The 20,626-nt window shown below is 41.8% G+C and overlaps 2 protein-coding genes across 2 annotated transcripts; both read left to right on the plus strand.

Moving 5' to 3' along the window:
• Positions 1-92: 92 nt before the first annotated feature.
• LOC122785500 (ras-related C3 botulinum toxin substrate 3-like) lies at positions 93-5,077 on the plus strand. Its single transcript, XM_044051327.1, has 6 exons — positions 93-227; positions 892-963; positions 1,054-1,171; positions 1,589-1,651; positions 2,082-2,241; positions 4,393-5,077. Exons 1-6 carry the CDS (start codon positions 193-195, stop codon positions 4,524-4,526), a joined length of 582 nt encoding a protein of 193 aa, XP_043907262.1. The 5' UTR covers positions 93-192; the 3' UTR covers positions 4,527-5,077.
• A 2,293-nt stretch (positions 5,078-7,370) lies between these two features.
• LOC122785232 (zinc finger C2HC domain-containing protein 1A-like) lies at positions 7,371-8,276 on the plus strand. The gene has a single exon (XM_044050954.1). The coding sequence runs from the start codon at positions 7,371-7,373 to the stop codon at positions 8,274-8,276; it is 906 nt and encodes a 301-aa protein (XP_043906889.1).
• Positions 8,277-20,626: the final 12,350 nt, after the last annotated feature.

The raw sequence follows: 20,626 nt of genomic DNA on the forward strand, positions 1-20,626 counted from the left end.
TTCGTTCTGCCAGTTTTCAGTCTCCACCTTGTCTTCACTAACTACAGCGGACTGGCCCTTTAAATCGTTCGTTCATTTCCGGAACACTTCGCGTGTCTGTCCGTCAGTCCGAGCAGCAGCAGCAGCACATGTCACAGCGTGAGAAGAGGAGAAGAGAGCAGGTGACACGACAGACACCGCAGCGACGTGTAAATGCAGGCCATCAAATGCGTGGTGGTGGGCGACGGGTGAGTGACAGCAGGGGGGCGGGGCTAAGATGATTCAGATAATAAAAAGGGAAGTAAAAGTTAAGAATATTATCAACATAATAAACAAATTATTATTAAATAATATGGACGTTTATGTCAAGCTCAGGTAAATGTTACTAAAGGAGTGCATTGAATATAAAACCATGACTTCCGAAAAAATCCGATCAAATGATGAATGAATTGCTGTGCAGTGCTCTCTCTCTGTGTGTGTGTGTTTTAAAGCTTGTAATGTGTGTGTTATTGTTTGTTTTATTTTTTGTTTGGTGTAGAATAGCACATTTTACACAAAAAATACACAAACGCACAACAACAAATGTTCAGCTGAAACAACAGCAGTTCTCAAACCTCCATCATTTTCATTCATGTCATCCTCATGATATTTGAAGTTTCCACAGAGATAAACACGCCTCTCTTTATCTTAGTGTGGTGTTATCAGCAGAGGACACTCTTCTTTGTCCTGTTTCTTCCTCTTTCCTTTACCCATGTGTGTGTGTGACGGGATAGACAACACAAATGTTGGAAAAACACTCAGCAAAACGTGTCATTATACAGCAGGGACTCAAATACATAGACAGGACTTTACAGGACCTTAGATCTGGACTCAGATGGACCTCTGCTGAATCAGTGCATGTGTGTTTTCCAGCGCGGTGGGTAAGACGTGTCTGCTCATCAGTTACACCACCAACGCCTTCCCAGGAGAATACATCCCCACTGTGTGAGTACAGCCAGAGCTCCCTCTGCACCACCGTGTGTCACACTGTGTGATCGTCATCACTGTGCGTGTGTTGTGTGTTGGTCTCCTCAGCTTTGACAACTACTCTGCTAATGTGATGGTGGACAGTAAACCGGTCAACCTGGGCCTCTGGGATACAGCCGGCCAGGAGGACTATGACAGGCTCCGCCCACTGTCCTACCCTCAGACGGTAACACACACACACACACACACGTACAGCTGTGTTTGGATCTGGTGTCGCCCGGTGACACTGCTTGTTTTATGTTTGAAGTCAGGCGGAGGCAACGACAGGAAGATTGTGCGAGTAAAGTGAGACGTCTGCAGACATGTAGTATCTAACTATGCAAGTTAGAAAAATGTGTAACATGAGTTCAGTTTGTATTTATTTTAAAATAAATATTTAAATAACTAGGTTCTGTAAACATCACTCACATCTTTTATTTAGTATCATTGTTTGATTTATTTCATCATTTTCTGTTTTTTGTGTGTCACAGTGATAAGGAAAGTAACTTCCCCCTCTGATCATATACAGTCTGCATGAGGTCGCTGTTTATAGAGATTATACATGACTCATCCGTCCTCGCTGTCTCTCTCTCTCTCTCTGCAGGATGTCTTCCTGATATGTTTCTCTCTGGTGAGCCCCGCCTCCTTCGAGAACATCCGAGCCAAGGTACTGATGTTAGATTTAGTCGCAAGTGTCCGCATTTAAAAACAGTAATAGTGTTTGTATAAGACTGGGGGATGGAAGGTGGTTTAAGCAGAACTATTGTGATGGTGTGATGGTTAAATGTCTTGTTGCGTGGAGATTGGAGGCTGTCTGTCTCAACTGTCTCAACTGTCTGAAAACCAGCCTTGGACTTCATTATTTTGGAGTTAATGTAAGTTATAGCTCAACGGGAAAACTCAGGCCACGGTGAAAGGGGGCGTATCGCCACCTAGTGGAAGCAGACACATTTCATCAAATAAATCCATCACCCACGAGTCGTTGTACAAAGACATGAGTCCAATTCAGTGGCGTAGTCACGCTACAACTGTAGCTCAACTTAACTGTGCATAAAAACAAAGCTCTCTGACCTTTGACCTCTGCTCCCTCCCTGCAGTGGTATCCAGAGGTTCGGCACCACTGCGCACACACACCCATCATCCTGGTGGGCACCAAGCTGGATCTGAGGGACGACAAGGACACCGTCGAGCGACTGAGAGACAAGAAGCTGTTAGCCATTACTTACCCACAGGGACTGACCATGGCCAGAGAGATCGGTATGTGCAGAATATGTCCTTTTATCTTTGAAGTAATATACGTTAGTGTTTGTGGAGAATTGTTCCTTTCATTTAATAAGAAGGAGAAATGTGCAAACAACCTTGAACATTTCAGAAATGATGAAATACTTCGTGCAATAATGTCCTTAGTGAGCAGAATGTTTTGAAGTGTCAGTTAAGTTTCTGTCGTGTCAAAGTCTCAGTAGAAATGGCCAGAACAACATGTAGTTGGATTGTTTGCATCAATCCCATGCCGACGTAGTACCCACTTAGTACTTGAACATAGTGGGGGCCACAATGACGACTCACACGGACATGCTGGCTGGGGAAGGATGCCTCCATGTCATATTTATGTCCAATGCTGATACTGATATCACAGCCTTGAGTATCTACTGATACTAACATCAATCATTTTTTGTTTCTATTTTTACAGTAAGTTCATAGTGAAGCATGACATATATTGGATTGTATCAGATTAAAAAAATTCCTTCCAAGTGCATCAAGTATAAAAACAAAATTCTGCCAAATCAAATACCTGCTGTGGCGACTCCTAAAGAGGGAGAAGCTCAAAGAAAAAAACGAATCTTTCCAATATCTGGTCCAGTATTGGGCAGATGCTGTAAAAATAACTCCAGGAAACACACTGTCAACCAGCGGCTGCTAATCTCATGTACACAGAAATGGAACAGAAAAATATGGAAGCCCATTTCAGCTTTTCCATCCCATTATTGTGAGATATATTGAGATACTTTCTCATTATTATGAGATACTTTGTCATTATTTTGAGATACTAAGTCATTATTATGAGATACTAAGTCATTATTTTGAGATACTTTCTCATTATTAAGATACTTCTCATTATTTTGAGATACTTTCTCATTATTATGAGATACTTTGTCATTATTTTGAGATACTAAGTCATTATTATGAGAAACGTATTATTTTGAGATACTTTCTCATTATTTTGAGATACTAAGTCATTATTTTGAGATACTTTCTCATTATTATGAGATACTTTCTCATTATTTTGAGATACTTTCTCATTATTGAGATACTAAGTCATTATTTTGAGATACTTTCTCATTATTATGAGTCATTATTTTGAGATACTTTTCATTATTGAGATACTAAGTCATTATTTTGAGATACTTTCTCATTATTTGAGATACTTCATTATTTTGAGATACTTTCTCATTATTATGAGATTATTATTATGAGATACTTTGTCATTATTATGAGATACTGAGTCATTATTATGAGATATTTTGAGATACTAAGTCATTATTATGAGATTATTATTTTGAGATACTAAGTCATTATTATGAGATACTAAGTCATTATTTTGAGATACTTTCTCATTATTTTGAGATACTTTCTCATTATTTTGAGATACTAAGTCATTATTATGAGATACTTTCTTATTATTGAGATACTAAGTCATTATTTTTGAGATACTACTAAGTCATTATTATGAGATACTTTCTCATTATTTTGAGATATTTCTATTGAGATACTAAGTCATTATTTTGAGATACTTTCTCATTATTATGAGATACTGAGTCATTATTATGAGATACTTTGTCATTATTTTGAGATACTAAGTCATTATTATGAGAAACTTATTATTTTGAGATACTTTGTCATTATTTTGAGATACTAAGTCATTATTATGAGAAACTTATTATTTTGAGATACTAAGTCATTATTTTGAGATACTAAGTCATTATTATGAGATACTAAGTCATTATTTTGAGATACTTTCTCATTATTTTGAGATACTAAGTCATTATTTTGAGATACTTTCTCATTATTATGAGATACTTTCTCATTATTTTGAGATACTTTCTCATTATTATGAGATACTGAGTCATTATTATGAGAAACTTTCTCATTATTATGAGATACTAAGTCATTATTTTGAGATACTTTCTCATTATTATGATATACTTTCTCAGTATTATGAGATACTTTCTCAGTATTATGAGATACTTTCTCATTATTATGAAATGTAGTTATTCATTATAATGAATAACAAGATCTTTTTTCCCGTCACACTGGTAGAAAACAGATTGGTTGGAGTTGCTATGAAACATGTGCTCTGATGCTCTGTCCCCTCCACGTCCTCACATCCTCCGCTCTTCCCTGACGCAGGTGCAGTCAAGTACTTGGAGTGCTCGGCTCTGACTCAGCGGGGCCTGAAGACGGTGTTCGACGAGGCCATCAGAGCCGTTCTCTGCCCTCTGCCCGTCAAACAGGGCGGAGGGAGGACGTGCACAGTGTTGTGACGGGAGGACGTTCCAGCAACACTTAAAGCCTCTTTCCTGCAGTTTATCCCTTTAAGCCCTAAGTCTATTTTTTAGGTCTCTGTTTGAAAATTGCACACTCATATTGAAATGAGTACATCTCTGCAACCACAAGGTCTATTTGAATACTTTCAGTGAAGGGATTTGTTCAGATGTGTAAATATCAGTGTGAGTGTTACTGGTGAAGAGTAAATGAAGATGGTACACAAAAAAAAGAATTCAGCTTCACCTAATAGAAAGAAGCAATTTCAGGATGAATATCTCTGTGGAATGATGGAGAATCAGCTGTAAACTCACTCAAATCAAAGAACAACCTGTGAACATCATCTCTGCAAAGTCTGACTCAAGTCTGACTTGAAGTGAAGCAGAACAAAATGAGAGATTTTAGAGCAGAAGTTACAGACGACGACTCATTTGGCACATTTTGGAAACATCTGTGCCATTAGTATTTAAACCATGTATTAAACTACTTTCTTCACTTTTATATAACTATTAATGTTCAATAAAACAATGTATGGCCTTTTTCCAAACTTCCTGCAGACTTTAATATGTTTTCATTCCAAAAACAAACACCAGATGGCTCCATTGAGCCGTGTCTCTCTTTGCTGGCCTGTATCTCAGCGAGGGAATGGTCTACGATCCCCAACCTTTTTTGTGCCACAGACCGGTTTAATGTCAGACAATATTTTCACTCACGGTTCTATTTTCTAAATATAATAATAAACGTACTGCACACATACGGTTGGGGGAAAAATGGCCAAGTCCATCAACCAATTGTGGATGCTGCCACTGACCAAAGGACAAATATGAAGTGTGGCCTGTTAAGTGCGCAGCAGTCGGTAGCGGAGGACCCAGATGACACGAGCCAGGAGAGGGGTGCTTCGTCACCAGCAGCAGCAGCAGCAGCAGCAGCAGCACCGCTCACCCTGCTTCACACAGCCATGATGTTGCTGTTGTGGTGGATTTTCTGCCATGACTTTAATCCACAACACCAGCAGAGTTATTGTCTCAAACATACTTTTAAGGCCGTCGTCATTTGCGATCTCCAGCAGTTGATCTTCTTCATCGACCGTGACATGTGACCGAGTGAGTCATAGACAGATGTGGCGAGAGAATCCAGTCACTTTTCAAAATAAAACATCGTTCAGAATCTGATAATAAATAAAACGTTATGTATTCTTTCTGTGTGGCCCGGTACCAATTGACCCACGGACCGGTCCGCGGCCCGGGGGTTGGGGACCACTGGTCTAAATGAATGGACATCTCATTGGCTTCATTACGTCTAAAGAATGAATGAACACATGAAAATATAACATTACTTAATAAAGACTGTATTCCACACCATATTTATCTCATCAGGGAGATTTCTGACCTTTGGTGTAGGTGTAATGACATCAACAAACCACTAGAGGTCTCTCTATGACAGAGGTGGGCAAACTTTTTGACTTGTACATGTAAAGGCCATAGCATGAAAGGTTTTGGTCTTTAATAGGTAGTAAAGCATGGATATGCAAAGCTTTTTGAAAAAAAAAAAAAATTTCACAAAAAAACCTACTATCATGCTCTGGCATCTGCCTACCTAACCATACACTTCTTCAGCGCTTTGATTCCCCATCAATGATTCTCATTGGCTACAACACTTTGAGGAATTCAACCAGAGCTTTATACAGCCTGGTGTCTTTTATTGTACAATACAGCGATGTTTTACTTGTTCTATTTACCATGTCCTTGAGCATCCTGCATTGTTTAAGAATGGACCCAACAAAGGTCAATGTATATGGGGTCATCTACTGGGGAAAATGCCAAATAAATATGGTTTAATAATATTATTTAATATAATTTAGACAGGTTCGGCGGGCTGGATTAAAAAGCCCGCAGGCCGTAGTTTGCCCACACCTGCTCTGACCACAGTGTTATTTCTGACCTTCGGTGTAGGTGTAATGACATAAACAAACCACTAGAGGTCTCTCTATGACCACAGTGTTTCCTACTCTTCATAATAAGTATAAAAAGACACAATAACACAATCCAATCTTTCGCACACACGGGGTACTGGTCTTAACCACTGAGCTACTCCACCCTTATATATAAAGGTATGTATATATATATATATATATATATCTGATATCTGTCTGTTTCCATGTTTGCTTGTTCACTTCAATAAAACTAAACTCAAACTGCTGTTTGTTTAGAACAAAAAGAGATTGTTTGCAATGAAGTTTGAGGTTTTTTCAGTGATTAATCATGAAATAAACCTTTGGAAAGGTTTTAATGAAGCTTTGCATTTGATCACACGAGACATGGTAGTCATGTGATCCAGCTGTAATCAGTCAGCTGACACACTCCATCAGAGTCCATCCTCACTCATTTCTTGCTGCACCAATGATGCCTCACACCGCTGGTGCTGCTGGCAACGCTTTGCTCCCACACTCCAACCTCCACCTTTCAAGATCAGAGTCTAACAGACTCAACATTTTAAAAATGTATTCAATAACTTGCTTGTTTGAGGCTGTTCTGTAGGTGCTTAAACTTAAAATGACTGTATTTATGATATAGAATATAAGTTGTAATATATTGATGAAATAATGACGTTTTAAATAACTGTCAGTTATCCTCCACCATGGACACCATGGCTACTATGGTAACGTCCTGTGAACCAGAACTTTGGAATTCTGGTATATTAAAAGCCAATGAAAGGCCCATGCCTTTGATTCTCCACACCCTTGATCCATGATGTACTGTGTGAGAAGAGCAGATGAGCTCAATCCTCTCGCCACATTTCTCTGTTAGTGACAGATGCTGCAGGGTGAGACAGACAGTACAAAGATGAATGGACAGGAAAATACTGCTCAATGCAACACCTGCAAACGATGGTTCTTCCTGATGTCCTTGAACACACACGCCAAAATCTGCGAAAAGTTAACATCCAAAAAGAGGCAGGTTTTTGACTCCAGGAAACAGAGAGTTAAGGGCACAGACATTGCAGCGTTCTCACAAAAATCTAAACATTTTTCTGCTACAGTGACAACAGAAGCATCCAAGAAGACTAACAACTGGCGTAAGACACATGAGGACCTAATCGCAACTGTGCGGGCTGCCAGGGCATGCAGCAAAGCCATGAAGGAGGGGGTACCTTTGCCCCCGCCTCTTCCTGCTCAGATTAACCCAGATTATATTCAGTGCCCTTACTGTCAGCGGAGGTTTAATGACATTGCAGCTGGAAAACACATTGAGTTCTGCAAGAAGCAAGCCCTCCGTATGCCCAATAAAAGCAAGATAGGAAGCACCAAGAAGGCCCCCAGTCGCACACAGTACAAGCCTCCTGCCCCTGTGAAGGTGCCCAGTTCTCCTGCAATGTCTTCCATCCCCTCAACCTCTAGTTTACAGCAGCGATCGGGTCCTAGACAGCCCACTAGGATCCCCTCTAGGAGGGTCTCCTCTTCAGGTTCAGATAATAGTAATCCTTCCGGCCCTGCAAGTCCTCTATCAGGTGTGGAAACGAAGACACGATCAGGGCACTCTGGCTTTGGCTCCGTGAGGAACAATCATCCTGGAATAGGTCTCAACAAGAAGAGAGTAGACAACGATGTATATCAGAATTACGCCAATGGTGCAAATGAGGCGGACAATGGTGGAATGAAGGGCAAGTTCTGTTACAAGTGTGGTTCCAAGTATCCTGTCGACTCGGCCAAATTCTGCTGTGAATGTGGGGTCAAGCGGTTGTATGTATGATGGCTGTCAGGAGGAGGAGTCAGGGGAACAAATCCTCACGTTGCAAACTCCAATATAATTTATTATTTGGAAATGCTTAGTCAGCATTTTCCAACTGTTGTTGTCCAGAGTGTAGAAGTTAAAACAAAATGAATGGAACCCTTGTGACATGGCAGAGCAGCCATGGATCAAAGGCAACAGTGTCTGAAAAACTGCGAAATGTTGAGCACAGTTTCAAGAAAGATCAAAATTCTGTTGCCCCAGCAACTTGTACAGAGATAAAATGATTTGCCCCAATCAGCAGGCATGTTCACCATGTCTCCACTTTAAATCAAGCCCTGGCGGCTCATCAATACCACACTCCAGTAAAGTTCCCTATCACTTACAAAATCCCCTCATCTACAAATCCCTCCACACTTTCACAGTACCTGTCTAATCTTCTCCACCCTGAAAACCTACAGTTTGTGGGCGTTAAGAGTAGCAGGCTCCACCCCCTGCAACAGAAACCCATCCCAACAACGATTTTCTGCCCTTTGTTTCATATTTTCCTGCAGCATTCATCTTCTAAATTTCAAAATGACCTTGGATGAGCCAACTTCAACATAAATGACTTTTCCCTGAATAAAAGGAACCTCGTAGAATAAGCTGCACTCTTCGGCATGCTTCTTGAAATGTTACGATTCCTTGTTTGCTTTATATTTTTTTATGACTCTCTGTAAATAGCAAAATAAAATCTTTATGCAAACAACAGTAGTTCCTGAATCTTTTCAGTGTCCTGCAGATTTTCTCAAATTAACAACTATAACTTTGTCTTTGTAGAATTTGCTCTATGGTGTGTCTGCATCTGTGTCGCTCTGATTTCTTTTATTCTGTTTTTTCCTCCGTCCGTTCATTTTTATATCAGTCCTGCCATCGTTCATTACATCACAGCTTGGATGTGACCTGGATGGTGGCGAGTGAATTCAGTTGGTGAAGAAGCTGGAGGAGGCAGCTGACCTCTTTCCTGACAGTGAGAAGAGAAACTTCAAGAACTCTTCTCTGCTCCATTTAATCTTTAGTCGAGTGTATCTCTCTACACATCAGTCGCTCTCATATTTACTTCCTCTCTTCATTTTCTGTCCCTCATTGAGACATCAGAGGACATTGTACCCTAGTTTACAGACAGGCACAGGTCAACCATTCATTCACATGGCCTCATTTGAGTTACATAAGTGAAAGGCCCTGAGCTCACTCTATTTATATATCTACAGTCTCCCTTTAGTTCTCTCTCTTTATTTCATTCTGCATATTTGATGATTGTTCCTTCCTCAGAAACATCCACGGTGACTGAAACGTCTCTATTGCTGGAGTTATTGTGTTAATGTTCCTCTAAGGATTCAATCATCAGATCAAATGTTTAAATGTATTTGTTGTGCAGGTCAGTTTACAGGGTTCACGTTTACTGCCCTCACATAGCTCTACTCCTCTCAGCCGTTGGTACTTTTGCTTGGAACTGCTTCATCTATCACCAGTGCCACAGTCTGCTGTTTGTGGACCAGTATGATAATGAATGGGAATTCTGGAATGACAGAGAGTTGTAATCATTAATGTCTTCTAGACTCTCTTCTAGCAGTGCTGTCCCTAATGCACCAGATTCCCTGGTAGTTCTTGGAGATGGACCCACGTTTTTAGGACTGTTAAGTAGTTTTAAGTGATCTACAGTTCGGCTTGATTTGTGTGTGGGACGTCTCTTCCTGTGATGGCGCTCTGGCCAGTCATTGACCACAGTCTGACTAATCATGACATAGTTACCTACTCAGCACACTTTTGGAACCTCGTCTGAGATGGTACTAAAAATAGTACCAGGTGGTACCAGGTGCTATGCTAGTGGAACTAGCTACTTAAACCATGCCGTGGCGAGGCGAGTAGAGCCGGTGGAAAAACTCCATAAGTATTTCTGGTACATTTGAGTTTTTGGTTTGTTATAGAGGTTGTGCACACACCAGTGTCTAAATGATGCTACTGTATTGTGATGAAACATAGACATTCTTCAGTGTAGTCAGATCATCCATTTGGATTGTTTACTGATTCATTATGGGCCATCTGTTACTGAACAGAAAGTAAATACAGATACTTTTTTAGTGTTTTGAAAATCTAAACATACAGTAGTTTATTTTTTGATACGTGGTGTGGCTGCTGTATGTTCTAGTTTATTTTCATACATTTATTAATTAGATATTTGATATTTTATTTGAATATACTCTTAGATGTATTTTTGCCCAATCCTGACTGCAGATCAGAGCTGTAGCTGATAAAAGCCGGCATTCACTCCCATTGTAGGCAAAAGCCAAATGTTGCATGTGACTAATACCACGTTCGACGATAGTGATGAAGGTACAGTACAGGTGGAGAGGTTAGTGTGCCAAGTAGGAGAACACCTCAGCTAAAATGTGCACACTAGCACATCAAACACACTCACAGCTGCAGCTTGTGCAGAGTTAAACCCACACACTCATTCTGTGTGTGTGGGTTTCTGTGTGGGACACAGGTAGAAGACAGGAAGAGCTTCAGTCTACAGATGTGTGTGTGTGAGTTTGGAAGGAGTGAATATTGTGTGTGTGGAGGTCACAGTAAAAACAGAGGGTTCTCAACATCTGAACTGGCATTAAAAATGAAACTCCACTCTCTGTGCTGACCAAGTTCAAGACTGTGGTGAACTGTTCAAGGCCAGAGCAGCTTATTTCAGGACTGGGTGGACGTGCAGGCAAAGAAACAAAGTGAGGACAGTGAGCTCTCGTTCCTCTTTGCTGTGGATGAAAAGCAACTTTTCTTGTGGCTTCTTCTTTCTGGACTTTGCTCAAGTCGTTCAAGTGGTTGTTTTGCTCCATCTGCCAAGCCATCAGCATCAAATACAGATCAAATGCTGTCAAGATAAGTTATGGGCAGTAGAATTATGGCCCAGTGGAGCCTGCTGCATTCAAAGAAAATCACTGCTGGTCATTCATTTCAGTGAGAACTCAACCAGTTAGTGTAAGAGGTTCAAGTATTATTATCCTTTGAGTAACTGCTATAAACAATCCAGCTACTATACACTGAACTGTTGTTACTACTCATGTGTCTGCTCGGGGCCCGTCCATGACTTTGTGTTAAAACTACAACATGTAACTTTTACTTCTGTTTAGTCTTCATGAAAAGAATGATTATTATTGAAATGTGCGATGCTTAATTAAAAACTACCTTAAGAATATGTTCACTGCTTTTTCAGCATCCTGTAAAGACAGAATGTTTCTAATTTTCATAATGTTCCGCAGGTGGAAGAAGGCTGTGAAATGAGTTTTATGTGTGAATCAAAAGACATTTCCTGGTCAAAAGTAACTCCAAGGTTCATTATTATTTCATCCGGCCTCATCGATAGATATAGCTGTGTGTCATCTGCATAACAATGAAAGTGTATGTTGTGCTTCCTAATAATGTTCCCTAAAGGAAGCATATATAAGGTAAAAAGTATAGGCCCAAGCACTGAGCCTTGTGGAACTCCACAATTAACTGTTGTTTGTATTGAGGCTTTATCATTGATATGAACAAACTGGAATCTATCAGATAAGTATGATTTAAACCAGCAGAGGGCAGCACCTGTGATACCAAGAGTCTGCTCCAATCTCTGCAGTAGAATATCATGATCAATGGTGTCAAATGCAGCACTAAGATCTAACAGGACAAGTAAAGAAACTAGACCATTATCTGAGTTACTAACTTTAACTAGTGCTGTTTCTGTGCTATGGTTTAATCTAAAACCTGACTGAAAATCTTCAAACAGGCCATTAATGCGCAAATATTCACATCATTGATTAGCAACTGCCTTTTCTAAGATTTTAGAGACAAAGGGAAGATTAGATATAGGTCGGTAATTAGCTAAAATATCTGGGTCAAGGGTCACTTTTTTGAGAAGGGGTTTAATAACTGCTACTTTAAACGTTTGGGGCACATATCCAGTTAATAAGGATAGATTAATTTGAGTTAATATAGAGTTGTTAATTAAAGGAAACACATCTTTAAACAGTTTGGTGGGGATAGGATCTAACTGACAGGTTGATGGCTTAGATGATGAAACTAATGATGTTAACTCAGGGAGATCTATACGGGAGAAACTGTCTAACTGTGCACCTGGTGCTTCTAAAGCTCTTGTACTAGAAGATGAGTCAGTCCCAATATGAGGGAGGAGATGATCCATTTTTTCTCTAATTGATGTTATTTTATTCACAAAGACGTTGATAAAGTCATCACTGCTCAGTGTTAAAGGAATAGATGGTTCAGTGGAGCTGTGGCTCTGTGTCAGCCTGGCTACAGTGCTGAAAAGAAATCTATGATTATTCTTATTTTCTTCAATTAGAGAAGAATAATAGGCAACTCTAGCTTTGTGTAGGGCTTTTTTGTAAGCTACAAAACCATCTTTCCAGGCCAAAAAATCAGGATTGTAAGTATAGGGCTGTGCCAATGTAGTATCTCAAGGTTTTAACAGACTCACACTACAATCCTGACTTGACCTCCTTAGAGAGGAGCTAGATCAATACTTGCATGTGTCTTCCAGCAGTACATTTTATCTGCGCGCTACATGGATGAGTGGTTTATAGAAAGCAGCCCAGTCCCTCTGTTCAGGATGTTCCCTCTGACTCCTATTTTCAGCTTCTTTGTTACACATGGATGCACTCGAGTGTAAAAGATAAACACCTTGGCACTGCACACTGCAACTCATGTGCAGGCATATGCAGTATAATATTGGTTGGTGCTTGTAATTATAGGCTCATGAAGATGAAGCTGTATCAGGGCAGTCAGTCAGAAAATACAGTGCAATTGTACGTTTCTGTAAACTCGGGCAAATGTTAGGTTTGCAGACTGTGTACAGAGTATGTGACCAGCCACCAGAAAACTAGCAACAAGTCGGCACAGGCCGAGTAAACAAAGAAAAATCATGAAGAAGCCACTCTGTATTTGAATTAGGGTTGTTTGATCGCTGTGAATTGATTCCTAGTTTGAATGTGGTGATACCACATTCCAGTGCTTTTCCAGCTGCTGAGGAAACACATGGCTGCTGCTGAAGCTCCTCACTGCGACTGCTTCCACAAGCTGCGTGTGTTTTCACCGTTGAATGACAAGGAAGAAAAAACAAAACACTTTAGTTTACATGTGGAAAGGCCGTCCAACGGTGAGGACAGGTGGCAACATAAGATACAGTATCTGTGACTTTCTATCACATTTGCCTTTGACAGCGTGTCATCAGTGAGAGCTCGTGTCCAGGAACGTTCCCTTCATGGTTGTGTCAGCAGCGAATGTCTCCGCCCTGTTTTAAAAGAAGGTCATACTTAACTTAACCATGTATTTTTGTAGCATGTTGAGGTTTGTGAGTGGAGTTTCCCAGCATGCCATGCATGATGCTGCAGTTAAGTCAGGGGTGTCAAACTCAAATCCATCGCGGGACAGTTTTAATAAATTTGGAGCGGTCACCGGCCAAAACAAAAATTTATTAAAAAACCTGTTTTAATTTGGATTGTTTTTGTTAATTATTTAAAAATTACAATTTTTGTTCTACTTTGATGCTTGCTCAAACATTACCTCGAGTTGGGGCTCGATCTAATTTTAAGATGTGATATCTGATTAAAATATTGTCTAAAAATAAATAACCAAAAAATAAAAAATGTGTATGTGGTGTAAAGGTAGATTGTACTCTTTGATTACCAACACCGACTCATACCACAAAAGAAATACTGTTTGTTTTTCTGCATCAATCTTTTACATTCTGAACATTTAAGGATCATTTGTGGATATTTCTCAATCTGCTTAATCTCACTTGTAGTAGTAATTAAACACTAATGTAAACACTATTGGCGGGATGCCGTCATTTTGCGGATAATAACATAATTGCCATGCACTGTGAAAATGTAGTTTAAAGTCAGTGCACTATTTAAAGCAACATTGATTTATTATAAGGCAACTTTTTTTAAGATCAATTAAGCACTCGCAGCCATGTAAAATGACATGGTTGGCCACATCTGTCCTGGGCGCTTGATATTGACACATGTATATTAGAGAAACAGGTGCTGTATAATACCGGCGGGTCAACTCCAGTGGTCATTTGTTATGGCCTCGCGGGCCAGATATAATTACACTGTGGGCCAAATTTGGCCGGTGGGCCAGAGTTTGACACCCCTGAGTTAAGTTGTGTTTCAGTAATTAAAGAGGTTATTTGGCGCATGCAAGTAATGTTTTAATGTTCATTGTTCTTTATTGTTTATTGTGTTGTATTTTGCAAGCTTCTATCTGTTAAAATGGATGCATGTTGGCTCCAGATTGGGCTTTGTGATCCAGTTGTGTGCACATTACCCTAAATACAGGTCTGACTTAATACACTCCCGATCTACCTCATATGTGTCTTTAGATGCAATCACAAATAACTCATTCTGAGGTGGTTTGAGCCACATTCCTGACCAAACCTAACCTAACTTAAAATAACCTAACCTAACCTAAATCATCATCACAGCTAAATGGCTAAGCCTTACTCTTAACCTAAACCCTGAGCCATTTTAAGGTGTGACAGAATGTGAGGAAGAACCAAAATGTTCTCATGTATGTTCAAGATGTATGTTCAAGTACACACACACAGACACACACACACACACACTCTCATTTTTTATATATCTTATTGAGGGCACATCATAGACATAATGCATTCCCTAGTCCTTTACCTTAAACATCACACAATTAAGTACCTAACCCTCACCCTAAATTAAACCTAACCCTAACCCTAGCCCAGGTCTTAAGCCTGAAAAAGTCCTTTAAACTTGTGGCGCCCTGACAAAATGTCCTCACAAAGATATATATACATATAGATATATATATATATATGTAGAGATATACACATACCAAACATCTTTTGTTCTTGCTAACACATGTGACATCAGTGTTTATTTGAATGCAGGAAGCTGGATATCAAAGTCAAATCACTGAGGACAGATCTTAAAACCAGGTCTGAGCGGGGCTGTGTTAACTAATGTGTGACTAACGACTAGCTCATTTAAATTTTTCGGAACTTCCGATAAACACACAATGTGACATCTGACACATTTGGGATGCACATTGAAAGATAAACGTTTCTTTAAAAAGAATAAAGTTTTTTTTGTGACTTGTGCCTCATCCTGGATTCAAGTGTCACAGAACTTCATCGTGGGTCCATGGCTCGTCCTTCATCTCCTCATTTTTCAAAGGTGTACGTGCAGTGAGGAGCCATGCTGCAGTTTGAGGTTTGGCAGTAGCTTTGGAGTCGAGGCCAGCGCTTCATCAGTGCTCTATAATCAGGAGGCTTGGACTGAAACTAACCTCAACTTCACAGGAAACATCACTGCAGGGAAACCACTGGCTACTGAAGCATGGGAACCAAACATATGGACTGTAATTAAAAAGAATTTGTGATTTTCATTTCCACTGACCATTGTCATTTACCATATAAATGTCCTGCTGAGTCTGCTAACCTGAGTTAGAGCAGTGGACCTGTAGGGGGAGCTCTGCAGAGAAAATGGCAGAAAAGAGACCAGACTTCTGCTAGTTCTGCTAAACCTGAGTAAAACTGTTGCACAAAGTGAGGGATTACAAAATACAGATAAAATCTGAATTAGAATAATCTTCTACCACTTTATCCTTCCGTGTCCGAGACATAACAGTTTAGTCGTTGTTACGTGTGCATGTTTTTGCTGCTCTTTTGTGTCCTGCGCTAGGTGCCACCCTCCCCACCTGACTGGTCAGGCACACCTGCGGCACCTTGGCAATCAGGTGGACTGTCTCAAAGCTGCAGGGATGGAAGCAGACGGGGCCAGTGGGCCAAACCGCCAGATAGTGAGAAGTGCTGTTGGTCGTGAAGGAGAGCTGTGTGCTGCTCTCCGCCTTTGACTAGATTTATGTTAACGCTGATTTACTTACGCATAAATAAATAGTCTAAGTATACAAATATCTCTGTTTCTTTGCTTCCTTGAAATGCCCGGTACAATATTTAATTGTTGCTCGCCTTTTCCCCTGGATGCCACAAGTGGGGGCGTAACAATTTTGGGGGCTCGTCCGGGATCTAATTTCGTTTTGAGAAATTAGTAAAGATGTTTGTAGTTTAGCTATTTTGTTTTGAAAGCGGCAATTCACTTCCGGTGGTTTGCAGTCTGTATTGACGGCGGTGTATGCACAATCTAGCCTTACCTATTTGTACAACAACTCCCTCAGTTAGGTAGAAGTGTCCAGCTGGGTTCCACAGCACCCTTCCATCGGACACTTGTTTATTGTTTTACCTTTTTTATTTTCGGAGAAAATCCTGGGCAGGGATCAAGTTCCCCAACGGGGGTAGGCGATTCGGGGCTCCGGCCGCCGATGTTTCTGCCTTTCAAGTCGCCTCGAGCCCAGCACGCTCCAGAAGACAGACAGGTTAGTTTTTGGTAGGTAGGATCTGGGGGATGTTTGTTTATTGTAAGGCTGCGTTTGTTTGTTTGTGTGTGTAGCATCCGGCGTGAATGGTTCTGATTGTTGCCACGGAGTGAGTGGAGTACACGCTAATTTGCTAATAGCTTACCCTAGCGGCTAGACGCTACTACTGGCGTAATGGCGAGTGGGTCAGCGTTTAGTGTGGAGGAGTTTGTGGTGAAGCCTACGCTGAGTCAGCTAGACAACTGTAGGAAAGCTGATTTATTTGCGATCGCTGACCACTACGGGATTAAGGTTACAACTTCTCTCCTTGAAAGCTGCCGTGGTGGACGGTTTAGTGGAAGGGGGTGTGTGTAGTTTACCGGCGACTGTGGCCGAGTCCGCAGGGGAGGTGCGCTCCGAGGCTCGGGGGGCGGAAGCGACCGAGCGGCACCAAGACATTTTGAACATTACCCCCGGTGTAAAACATGGTAACATGGACGAGAAGCAGTTTACGTTGCTACGTTTTGAACCGTCGTCCGTGGAAACGACCCCTGGATCCAGAATAGATGCGCGGATAAAGCTGCGTTTAGCTCGTCTCCAGCTGGAGAATGAGGAACGAGAACGGGAGCGTGAGTTTCAGCTCAAGTTGAAGCAGATGGAATTGGACGCAGAGACCATGGTCAAAATGCAAGAGCTGGAACTCCATTCTAGCTCAGTTTCGTCTGGTGCGCGGCTGTCTTCGTCATCTGCAACATTTGACGTGAGTAAAAACATTTCTTTGGTCCCTGTCTTTCGAGAGTCCGAAGTTGAATGTTATCTCGGTGCATTCGAGCGCATTGCTGCTGCCCTGCACTGGCCGAAGGAGGTGTGGCCGATACTGTTACAATGCAAACTAACGGGTAAAGCTCAGGAAGCTTGCTCTTCTCTTTCTGTGGAGGATGGCCTCTCTTATGAAAAAGTAAAGAGCGCAATACTGCAGGTATATGAGCTGGTGCCTTATATAGGTATAGGCAGTGTTTCCGCGGTCTTAGAAAAACAGCAGGCCAGACGTACGCTGACTTTGCCAGAGAGAAGGGGATGCTGTTTGACAGGTGGTGCTCATCTTGTAAGGCAGATAACTTCGATTCAATACGTGAGCTAATGTTGTTAGAGGAATTTAAAAACCGAGTGCCCGAGCGAACTGTTGTGTATTTAAACGAGCAGAAGGTATCTACTTTGCAGCAAGCTGCTATTCTTGCTGATGAGTTTGCTCTTACCCACAAAAGCACCTTTATCAGGCATGATTCCCCTACTCGACATGAGACTGCTTTTAGGTCCAGTGACACGCGTGTTCCACGTTTTAGTACATCAGTCTCTGCACCGAAAGTAGATAAGCAATGTTTTTTCTGTCATAAAGCTGACCATCTAATTGCGGACTGCAATGCGTGGAAACGTAAGCAGCAGGCGGCAATTTCAAAGCCCAAGGGTGTGGGGCTAGTAAGAACAGTAACCAGTTGTTCACCGTCGCCCATTCAAGCAGTACCTGATGAGTGTTTTAAACCCTTCATTTTCCCTAACCTTAAAACTGGTTTCTTCCGAGTAGCTGTCCGTTCTTCGTTTCCCATCGATGGCGTTGGATTTATTATGGGTAACGACATAGCTGGGGGTAAGGTATATCCATCACCCGAAGTCGTTGACAACCCTGTGGCAGAATCTAGACATGATGATCTGGTCCAGTGTCACCCTGACTTATTTTCAGTTAGCGTGCTAACTAGGGGGCAGGCCAGAAAACAAGCTCAGGATGTCGATCTGTCTGACTGTTTTTGCTTCTGCCGTGTCTGAGGACAGGCTGCCACCTACAGGAGAAAACGAGAACTGGGCTAGAGGCCTAGAAAAATGTGAAGGTGGGACAGAACCCGTCGCTGCTCATGTGCTGCCACTGACCCGTGAGGCGCTCATCAGCTCCCAGTCAGGTGACCCATCTATAAGAAAATGTTTTGCAGCAGTTGAGGATGTCGATAAATGTACTGAAGGTCAGTCATTTTTCTTAGATAACGGGGTATTAATGCGGAGATGGATTTCACCACTAGGAAAAACCAATGCAGTTAGTGACTGTGGCTCAGTGTGTCAGATAGTGATTCCAGCTGCATACCGGCAGCATGTACTAGAGTTAGCTCATGACCATCCCTGGTCTGGTCACCTTGGTGTCACTAAAACCCATGACCGTATTCTGAAGCATTTCTTCTGGCCAGGAATGAAGTGACACACTTCTGCAAAACATGTAGTACCTGCCAAGTGGTGGGGAAACCAAATCAGGTTGTTCCTCCAGCCCCTATACATCCTATTCCTGCTGTTGGTGAACCCTTTGAACGCGTATTGGTCGATTGTGTTGGTCCGTTGCAGAGGACAAAGTCTGGTCACCAGTTTTTGTTAACGGTAATGTGCGTTACCACTCGTTTTCCTGAGGCCATTCCACTGCGAAAAATCACTGCACCTCCCATTACACGGGCGTTAATTAAATTCTTTACCATGTTTGGTTTACCGAAAGTTGTACAGACTGATCAAGGAACCAACTTCCTGTCGAAATCATTTAAACAAAACTTGCATGCTATAGGAATCACTCATTCAGTCGCTAGTGCTTATCATCCACAGTCACAGGGGGCACTTCACAGCGTTGGCATCAAACGCTGAAGTCCTTGCTGCGTAAATACTGTCATGATACAGGGAGAGACTGGGATGAAGGTGTCCCCTTTACACTGTTTGCCATCCGCGAAGCCAAACAGGAGTCCCTGGGGTTCAGCCCGGCTGAACTTGTGTTTGGGCACAATGTGCGTGGCCCACTGAAAGTGTTTAAGGAAAAGTTCTTGTGTAATACTTCTCCACAGACTACAGTTCAGGATTTTGTATCACGATGTAAGGAGCGTTTACGTAATGCTTCTGCGCTGGCCAAAGTGGCACTCTCCTCCTCGCAGGAGAGTATGAAAGAACGGTTTGATCGAAAGGCAGTTAAGCGTGAGTTTGAACCGACACCTGGCTCTGCCCTAACTGCCGGTTTTTCAGGCCCATATGTCATAAAAAGCAAAGTGTCCGATACGAACTATGTCATTCACACACCTGAGCGCAGACGTAAGGTGCGGTTGTGCCACATTAACATGCTTAAATCCTATCATTCCAGAGAGGCCAACCAGGGGGAGCAGGAAAAAACTCCGGAGACTGCTGCCCCTCGTGAAACAACTACTTCCTTGATTTGTGTGGAATCATTGCCTGACGATGGGTTGGCTGTACTAGGAAGTGATCAGCAGAGTGGTAGGCTGTCTAACACAGAGAGAGACACCCATTTGAACTATCTCCCTATAGATCAGCAACGAGATATAGTTTCTTTGATGCGCTCCCACCCGTCCCTGTTTAGTGATGTACCATCTAACGCCAACGTATTAAAACATGACATTGATGTTGGTAGCGCTTCTCCCATTAAACAGCATGCGTACCGTTGTCCTCTAGCCAAAAGAGAGCTATTGAAAAAGGAAGCTAACCTGTTGGAAAACGGTTTAGCTGTTCCTAGCTGTAGTCTCTGGAGTTCCCCTTGTTTGCTGGCTCCTAAATCTGATGGCACCCCTCGCTTTTGTACCGACTATCGCAAGGTTAACGCAGTTACAGTGCCAGACTCATTCCCTTTGCCTCTCATGGAGGACTGTATCGATAGTATTGGGCCGGCCATGTTTATTACAAAGTTCGATCTGCTGAAAGGGTACTGGCAGGTTCCATTAACACCCAGAGCCTCTGAGATCTCGGCCTTTGTAACCCCAGACCACTTCCTACAGTATACAGTTATGCCATTTGGAGTGAGGAATGCGCCTGCCTCGTTTCAGCGTCTAATGTGTCTAGTGCTAGGAAATGTCAATGTTTACAGAGATGTAATGTTTACAGAGATGATGTTGTTGTGTACTCAGCCAATTGGGCCAGTCATATTGCTAGTT

This window comes from Solea senegalensis, linkage group LG19 (assembly GCF_019176455.1).
Source record: "Solea senegalensis isolate Sse05_10M linkage group LG19, IFAPA_SoseM_1, whole genome shotgun sequence".
NCBI classification, from domain to species: domain Eukaryota; kingdom Metazoa; phylum Chordata; class Actinopteri; order Pleuronectiformes; family Soleidae; genus Solea; species Solea senegalensis.

What these genes read in the sequence shown, in the direction of transcription:
- LOC122785232 (XM_044050954.1), top strand. Translation starts at nt 7,371, where the DNA reads ATGAATGGACAGGAAAATACTGCTCAATGCAACACCTGCAAACGATGG.
- LOC122785500 (XM_044051327.1), top strand. Translation starts at nt 193, where the DNA reads ATGCAGGCCATCAAATGCGTGGTGGTGGGCGACGG. An exon ending in TCGAGAACATCCGAGCCAAG is followed by an intron (nt 1,652 to 2,081) that starts GTACTGATGTTA and finishes CCCTCCCTGCAG; the next exon opens with TGGTATCCAGAGGTTCGGCA. An exon ending in GACCATGGCCAGAGAGATCG is followed by an intron (nt 2,242 to 4,392) that starts GTATGTGCAGAA and finishes TCCCTGACGCAG; the next exon opens with GTGCAGTCAAGTACTTGGAG.